A 9,224-nucleotide genomic window follows, 5' to 3' on the forward strand; every position below is an offset into this window, starting at 1 on the left:
GGTTCTGCCTTCCCCTTCCCTACAGGGTACGCGCAGTATGGGGAGATCTAGGAGCATGCCTAGGATTGGATTAGCTTTTCAGATCACAGCACAGGCAGGCACTGCAATTCTATGCACAGAGTTGCTGAACCTCATTCCCTCCCCAGTCTAAAAAAGCAGCCCTGCCAACGATGGTTGGTGGCAATCTGGTTGGTGTATTATGGGTTCATAATGTGAGCTCTAACAATTTATCTAAGGCCCGGCAGATGTTGTTGGCCTCCAACTCCTCTCAGCCCTAGCCAGCAAAGGTAGTGGACAGGAATGATGGGAGATGGAGTCCAAGAACATCTGGGTGGCCAGAGGTTCGTCACACCTGCTGTAAGGCCACATGTGTACGTGTATTAAGGCAAATGTCAGAAACTTGACATTGCTGATGTTGACTGGTAAACTGTTGCAAGACCCAGCTGGAAAGGCGTTCACACTTGTGGCATCTCTTCTCCCTGTATGCCAACCTTCTCCAATTTGGTACCCTCCAAATAGTTTGGACTACAGCTCCCCTGTATGCTCAATGGTCAGGGTTTATGGGCACTGTAGCCCAAACCACCTAGAGGGCACCAGGTTGAGGAAGGCAAATTAGGCAAATGACATTTGGTCATTTACAGAAGGCCATAGACGTAGCCAGGATTTTTGTTACGGGGGCAGGCCTTTTTTTAGGGGGGGCACAACTGATGAGATTGGTCAGTTAAATATTTCTATTGTTCCACTTGATCTGGGGGGGCATTTGCCCCCCGCCCGCCCCTTGTCTATGCCCACAGAGAAAGCATTCACTTGGCTTCATCATTTACAGGTAAACATCTGATATTTCCCGCTGGGCCACTTCTAATCTGGAGACTGACCAGTAAATGTCGATATTCACCAACAGCCTCCCAGATCCCCTACACTCATCTGTTCTGCTGTATTCAGATAGATTGTTAAGCACTTATATTAAGACACACCAGAACAATAGTCCTGTGTCACATTGTCTGTGATAAATGAAGTATAGCAGCCTTCAAGGAAGGGGGAAACCCCAGTTGACGATGCCAATTCATTTGGAAACAAAATCCCCCCTCTTTCGGGGGGGAAACCTAAGGTGATAAAAGGAAAGGGTAATAAACGCAACACTTTTATGAGTGCTCTGAAAAATCTCAGAGTGGAACTGTTAGATCTTTTGCTTTCTCTCCCCCGCCCGCTGCTCTTTCATGTGTGTCTGGGCAGGTCTAACCCTCAGGTAACGCCCTTTCTCTCCTGCTTCTCGCTTACCTTTCCTTGCACCTGTCCACGTAATGCACTGCAAGCTCCCCAAGTCCAACCCTGCTTTCTCCTGCGCCTCTTGCCAATCTGGGCTTTTGCGCCTTCTCGATTTACTGCTGTGTGAAGAAAAGCCTGAACATCAAAAGCAGGCAGGGAACCGACGGCATCCTTCGCCCCACCGACAACAACCTGGTCTCTCTCTCTCTCTCTCTCTCTCTCTCTCTCTCTCTCTCTCTCTCTCTCTCTGTATGTGTGTGTGTGGGGAGGGAGGGGCTGGTGCTGGTGGTGGCGGAGGAGAGGGGAAGGGAGGGGTGTTTCCTAGGCTGCTTACTTCGAAGGGGCGTGCGCCAAGGCGCGAGAGAATGGCTGGGGAACATTAGGAACTCCCCTCCGTCCCTGCAGAGCGAGGGTGGAGGCGGAGGGGAAGAAAGGTGTGAGAGGAGGGGCGGCAAGGAGAGAGAGAAAAAGCTCCGTCTAGGGTTTCAAACGCCGGGGCGCGCATCCGCATTAGCATATGTCGGGGGGAAACCCGCCCGACGTGGCTATATATAGAGCGCGAGCTGGAGAGATTCCCCCACGCGCAATTTTGGAGAGGCCTCGCTTGCATCGAGCCAGAAGCGGCAGCAGCAGCACCAGCACCGGCTGTGGATGTTTATGCCAAGCTCAGCCCAGTCCCGCCAGCCCCATGCCTAGGGAGAGAGGAGAGCCTCCCCAGACAGGCAACTGCTATCTGGATGCGGAGTCCGGCCTCCGGGAGAAGCCCCAGCTGTGAGCCTTGAGACGTGACTCTCTGCATACATCTACCTGTCCATAATATATATATATATATACTGTATATATCTCCCCGCCGTCCTTCTCCATCCCTTCCTCGCTGGGACTCCTCCATGGCTCCCTTAGCCGACGTCGGGGGCTTCCTAGGTGGCCTGGAGGGCTTGGGCCAGCAGGTGGGCTCCCACTTCCTCCTGCCTCCGTCCGGGGAGAGGCCGCCTCTGCTGGGCGACCGCCTGGCGCAGGTGGAGAGGGGCTCCCGAGGGGGCGCGGCGGCGTCGGGGGCCACCGAGCTGGCGCACTTGCAAGGCATCCTGCGCCGGAGGCAGCTCTACTGCAGGACGGGCTTCCACCTGCAGATCCTGCCCGACGGCAGCGTGCAAGGCACTCGGCAAGACCACAGCCTCTTCGGTAAGGCTCCTCACTCTTTCCCCTTCCTTCCTTCCTTCCTTCTTTTCTTCCCTCTCTTTCCAAGCAGGCTTCGCTCCCTTCCGCGGCTTCTTCCCCCACCTTCTCCCCTTGCGACGGAAGCATCCTATAGCAACAGATGGTATAGCAACGGACCTCTGGCTTAAAGGCATAAACCGCTTTAAATCCGGGCTAGGACCGCGGCAAAGGGAGCCAGCTTAGCTCCAGGTGATGCTGGAGACAAGAGCTTGAGGGAATTAGGGGGGGAAAGGGGCATCATTAGAATCGTAGAATTGGAAGGGATCTCGAGGATTATCTAGTCTAACCCCTTGCAATGCAGGAATCTTTTGCCCCAACCCGTGGCCCTGAAATTAAGAGTCTCATACTCCAGCATCTGTTTGCAAGGCTTTGTTTGGAGCAACAACCTTTTTTTGGGGAAAAAGAAGGGCTTTGTAGGCATGAAGTAACAATAGATTTCCTTGAGCATGTGCAGAGTGCCATTCCGGCACCACTGACAGTTGCATCCCATACTGTGCAGCAGATGAACGTTGTGGGTGGAATCCTTGCAAGAAATAGCGTTGCACCTGAAAACTGCAATGGGCCACAGTTTCCATGTCAATAGTTATTCTCATGGTGGTTGCATGCTATTTTGGACACAGGTGTGCTTTCCTGCAGGAAGTAGGTAATTAGTTGGTGTGGATGAGAAGAGAGGGCTTCCAGGTCAGAGTGTGCTGCCCTAGAGAGCCTCAGGACCTCTCCCTTTAGAAAGGAAACGCCATATGTATTTGCTCAGTCATCTGCACCGCTTGTATGTAGGCAGCATGTGTATGTGCATATGCGGAAATACAGAGACATATCACAGCGGCATACCTGGACACACTGCTCTGGCTGAGGGGAGGAAGAGGGCGTGTCAATTCCAGCCTTTCACTCTGATCTTTGCCAGCGCTTTGATTTTTCTTCTAACAAATGAATGTAGGTCTTGCCTTCTTTAATTGTTTGCAATGCAGCCCTGCCCTTTGCTACCTGTGTATTAAGCCCCATGCGTTCCAGTGGGAGTTAGGCATACGCAAATGTGTGCAAGACTGCACTTTAACAAGACGCTGCTGTGCAAAGTGGAACTGAACTGTGCTGGTCCTGCATAAACAACAACAGCTAATGTTGTTTCATGTCTATTTAGCTCTGCTGTGCCAGGCACTGTATCCAACAGAACAGGCCGCCTGCCTGCCTTAAGAGCAGTGAGGAGACTGTGAGTCTATGGCTGTATTCCTGCGAAGATAGTTTGATTCTCTTCCCAACAGCCCTATAGATTTTTTACTATGCCCATTTCGCAGATTGGAAAAAGAAGGCAGGGTGACTAGAGGAAGGCCAACCATTGAGTTTATGGCATAGCAGGTGTCTCCCAGGTCCACACATGACCTGGCACACTAGCCAGTAGTCTGATAACTTGCTACATCTCTGACCTGTATTAGTAGTAGTAGTAATAATAATAATAATAATAATTTATTATTTATACCCCGCCCATCTGGTTGGGTTTCCCCAGCCACTCTGGGCGGCTTCCAACAAAACATTAAAAATACATTAAAACATCAGTCATTAAAAACTTCCCTAGTTTGAAGGTTTGAAGGGCTGCCTTCAGATGTCTTCTAAATGTGAGGTAGTTGTTTATTTCTTTGACATCTGATGGGAGGGCGTTCCACAGGGTGGGCACGACTACCGAGAAGGCCCTTGCTCTGTTTAGGATTCAAGTTTCCTCCTCCTTCTTCTCTGGTGATCACTCGGAGCCGAGTAAGATTGTCTTCCATGAACACGGTCTTAGCAGTGTGTCCATAGGTAACTGTGGAGGCCAGTTCTGGATCTGTGCATCCTTCCACATGGTGAGGGTTTGCCAAATGTGCCTTCCTCTTAGCTCGTTTCTCCCTTTTGCGCTGAGTTCGAGTGTCTTCAAAGTCCATGACACCTTTGGTAAAGGCTGTTCTCCAACTGGTGTGCTTGCAGGCCAGTGTTTCCCAATTATCTGTGTTTATACTACTTTTTTTATAGATTTGCCTTGAGAGAGTCTTTAAACCTCTTTTGTTGACCGCCAGCATTATGCTTTCCATTTTTAAGTTGGGAATAGTGTAGCTGCTTTGGAAGTCGATAATCAGGCATCCAAACAACATGACCAGCCCAACGAAGTAGATGTTGAAGAATCATTGCTTTGACACTGTGCCTTAATGACAACAGGAGACTTAATGCAAGATTGGGAAAGGTTGCTTAATTTGTAAGAGCAAACAAAAAGGGGCAGATTGTAGGAAGCACAGCCTTATCTGAGGAAACCTGCTACTGTTGACAACCATGGAGGGGTTTGAACAGACACAAAAGGCCAATGGAGAGGTTTTCTATCAGGTTTCCCATAGTCAAAACAACCCATTGCAAAAGGTTCTTAACTGATTTTGCAACACACACTGGAAACATCAAGGTTTCCAGACTGAACAGAACGTCAGTTCAGCAGAGTTCTGCACAGAAGGGAAATTTCTTACAGCATATAAACACAGAATAATTACCTCCAAAGAGAGAGAGAGAGAGTTTGAGATCGAGATCAAACATTCTTGGTGCTTCTTTATTCTATCGCCATTCTCAATAGGTTTGTCTGATGTGGTGTCTTTGTGGATTGAATCACCTGCTTATTATGAATTGGAGCGGGGGAGGGGAGTTTTTCTTTGAAAATGATATCAGAAAGGCAGAATACCTCCCATGTCTTTCAATGGAACTTTGAATATTGGAAACTCTGAAATCTCTGATGATTTATTTGCAGTCGGAAGATTTAATATCTGATCTTTGTAGAAGATTTGGCTGGGCTGCCACTCAGCATTACACAAACCAAGACCCTGGCAACTTTCAATTAAAACTCCCAAGGCTGCAAATGATAGAACATTCATTATCTTGCTTTGGGAGTTCGGAAAATAAAACAGCATTGATAAATACAGAAGAAAGATTCAAAGCTATGCCTAAAATCAGATGGCAATATTTCAAAGGGGGGGGGGGGAGCCATGGTTTTTAAAAGCATTTATCAAAAACTTCCTTTCCAACAATCCAAATATTTGATTACTGTTATTATTTAACAGAGAATGGGATAGCCTAGCCAAAGTTGCACTTATAAGTTCCACTGATTTCAGCTGCAGAGACTTGGGCACATGCTTAACACTCTTGTTGAAATCAATGAAGTGTCAAAGGGCTTAGTTTAGGCCGGATCGTGCCTAGTCTTTGAACCATTATAACTCAGGGATACACCTTTTGAGGGTGTTCTGTGCTATAACAAAATATTACAGTTAGATTTTGCATAGCTAAGTCTCTGTCTGCCTTTGGCAATATTTTATAACTGTGTCTTCACCGCAACGTGCATGGAAGTCGAAAACAAACGTTTGTTTTTCTCCCTCCTCAATGCAGGTATCCTTGAATTCATCAGTGTGGCCGTGGGATTAGTCAGTATTCGAGGGGTGGACAGCGGCCTTTACCTTGGAATGAATGAAAAAGGAGAACTTTATGGCTCTGTAAGTATTACCATTGTATCAGCTTGTGCTATAAGCTCAGATTTCCTGTCGACTTGATCTGTTATAGCCACTGGCAATTTTGCTGCTGGTGTCAGAGAAAGTTGGCTCATACCCATTTATTATTATCCTTTCCTATCACCTAGTGCCGGACCATTCTGCATGCAAAGATATGCTCTGTCTCTGAGCTATGCCCCTTCCCCAGATGTCAGGCCAGCTTCCCTGGCTGCTACCAGCAGAGTTAAAGGAGTCATTGGGTGCACTTTTCATTCCTATGCAGTGGCAATCTGGTTCCAGCCAGCCTGGCCCAGGTGCTCATGTGAATGACATTTAGTTCTGAGGGAAGAAAGAAGTCCAATTTGCAAGGAGTGAGGGGACAAGGGAGTCTTAGTATTGTTAATCTACAACAGCCTTAGCCAACCCAGGTGCCTTCCAAAGGTTTTGGACTTACAACACCTACTAGCTGCAGCCAGGGCTGATGGGAGTTGTAGTCCGAAAGGGCAACCAGGTTGGCAGAACTGGTCTAGGAGTCCAGACAGTTTTGTAAAGGGGTTCAGTAGCTAATATTTTCCTTCAAATTTCAATCTTGCGAAGCAAGTCATGCTCCGAGTTCACTCTCTGTTCACCAAAATAAAGAGAGAGAGAGAATGAAGGAGTTGTACACATAAATACCAGAGCATAGACTGCCGGCAGTGAAATTTGCTGCTCCATTGTGATTCAGCCGGTGGAACTCTGGGGTGTTCTTTCTTTCTTCCTTTCTTTCTCTCTTTCTTTCTTTCTTTCTTTCCTTGTTAATAAAATAATCATCTTATATTCAGGCCAATTAAGTACAGTGGTACCTCGGGTTACAGACACCTTGGGTTACAAACTCCGCTAACCCGGAAGTAGTACCTCGGGTTAAGAACTTTACCTCAGGATGAGAACAGAAATCACGTGGCGGCAGCGGGAGGCCCCATTAGCTAAAGTGGTACCTCAGATTAAGAACGGTTTCAGGTTAAGAATGGACATCTGAACGAATTAAGTTCATAATCAGAGGTATCACTGTATATCCCCAATGCTTCCCTTTGACTCTTTTATTAAAGCAATGGATCTATCACTTCTCTTCTGGAAGCATAGGGGATATACTGTATTGGCCCAAATATAAGCCTCCCCTGCAAATAAGCCACACCTTTAAAATTCAAGGGGGGAAAAGAAAACAAGACAATACCCTAATATTAGTAGCTCCCTTAAAATTCCACAGGCACTCACACCCATTCCGTTTTACCCTAAGTCTGTTTCAGCAGCGACATCATAAAAGCCAAATTTTGTAAGGTCATGAATTTAAGCCACACTTTAACTTTTCACGGTCAGAATTTGGAAAAAAAGTGTGGCTTATATTCAGGCCAATATAGTAATCCAAGGTGGGGAGGGTTAGGGGTATTGCTAGATCCTTAAAACGGCACAAATAGGCCCATGGTACAAATCTGCATAAAAATGTACCTGCTGATTTAGATGTATCGATGCACATTTAGACTGACTTTTAGAGGGAAAGCTGCCTTGTAAGCAAAATTCATTTTTAAAAGCTTTTATTCCAAAAACAATTTTTTTTGGGGTGGCCTAAGAACAGTCGTTGCCTAAAGGATTAGTTAGCTCTTATCTGGGCAAGTTAAAGGAAAGCTGCTTTTGAGAGATGCCACCTTTGAGGCATTTACTTAATCAGATTTCTCACCTCTGTGTTTATTCCTAAAATTTCCACAGGAGAAGCTGACTCCCGAATGTGTCTTCAGAGAACAGTTTGAAGAGAACTGGTACAACACATACTCCTCCAATGTGTACAAGCATGGGGACTCTGGCCGGCGGTACTTTGTGGCGCTAAACAAAGACGGCAGTCCCCGAGACGGGGCGAGGTCCAAAAGACACCAGAAATTCACCCATTTCTTGCCCAGGCCAGTGGATCCAGAACGAGTACCAGAGCTCTACAAGGATGTGTTAGTATTCAGCTGAAGTTGGAACACTGGAGGAGAATGGAGTCTCTTAGCCTCAATGGTAACAAAAGCACGAAGAACTTCCGAATGCTGTGGAGTTCTGAGATATCTAGGGTGCTGGTTGTCTGAGAAGCTGTTAGTGGTAGACAAGCCCTTCATTGCCCAACGTCTGGATTTAGGAGAGTGGGCCTTGAGGTCAAGTGGGTCAACCTCTTTTTGGTTTGCTCACTTGTGCGCCGGTCAAGTAGACAAGGAGAAGTTGGAACTGGACTTCAAACCAGACTGTTCTGGATTGCTTTCTCCCTTCACCTAGAACACAAATAGCTACCTAAAGCATGTGGAGGCAGATTGGAGGAAAATGGAAGAAATGGCAGGAAAAGAATGAATGGCAAGCTGTGTGGATTGGGAGTGTCAATCTATGGGGACAGTGCTAACTCGGGAAGTGAAATCTGGATTTGTTTTTCCCTTCAGGATGGACCTAATTTATATACTTTCAGAGTGCATATATTTATTTTAAATATTTATTTATTACAGAGTTTATTTTTTACTGGGCTATGAAGAGAGTACAACCCTTTACCCCAATGAAAAATCAATTATGGTGCCAATATTTACTCCAAGGTAGTGTCAAGAAAAGGGGTGTTGTATCCCCCAAAGAGTTCAAATGGAGCAACATCTCTGGAAATATCATTGTTGGGAAATAATAAACTGGGGTTATATTTCTATGCACGCTCCGTTGCCTTACATAGGAAAAGTTGTTGGCTGCCTTGTGACTGCCCCCTATATTTGTACTGGATTTTTAAAAAATGCACATTTAAAAGGGAATTAAAGATAAACTTCCATCTGTTTGTTTCACTGTTGTTACTTAATGGAATTGTCAATCAGTGGTAGCAGAGGCAAGGGTAGTCCTCACCCACTTCTATGTCTCAGATTGCACATGATTATTATACAGAGGCATCTCTGTTTTCAACTCTCTGGTTCTTCATGATGACTCTGGTCCTTGATAGTAACTGTTATGTCATGAGATGGGGCGTCTGGTGTCCTCCATAAGTTGTTAGACTCCAACTTCCATCAGCCCCACCAGCATTGTCTACACCCTCCACTGTGGTTAGGATGGCTTTGAAAGCTCTTGTCATGGAGGGTTCTGAGACAGGAAACAGATAAAACTTGAGTTACCTGCACTTCCTGTTTCCTCCTGGTCCACTTTAATGCCTGAAGTTGCTCGAAGGCTCACAGATATCAAAATACAGTGTTCCGTACCATTATACATGCTTAAAGAATGGCTATAGAT

General features: G+C 46.5%; 1 protein-coding gene across 1 annotated transcript; it reads left to right on the forward strand.

The window, feature by feature from the left end:
* Positions 1-2,153: 2,153 nt before the first annotated feature.
* FGF20 (fibroblast growth factor 20) lies at positions 2,154-8,748 on the forward strand (the record flags this gene model as incomplete). The annotated part of the gene is made up of 3 exons (XM_081020200.1): positions 2,154-2,448; positions 5,872-5,975; positions 7,710-8,748. 3 exons carry the CDS (start codon positions 2,154-2,156, stop codon positions 7,953-7,955), a joined length of 645 nt encoding a protein of 214 aa, XP_080876326.1. The 3' UTR covers positions 7,956-8,748.
* Positions 8,749-9,224: the final 476 nt, after the last annotated feature.

This window comes from Podarcis pityusensis, assembly GCF_964106645.2.
Source record: "Podarcis pityusensis genome assembly, chromosome: 9".
NCBI classification, from domain to species: Eukaryota; Metazoa; Chordata; class Lepidosauria; order Squamata; family Lacertidae; genus Podarcis; species Podarcis pityusensis.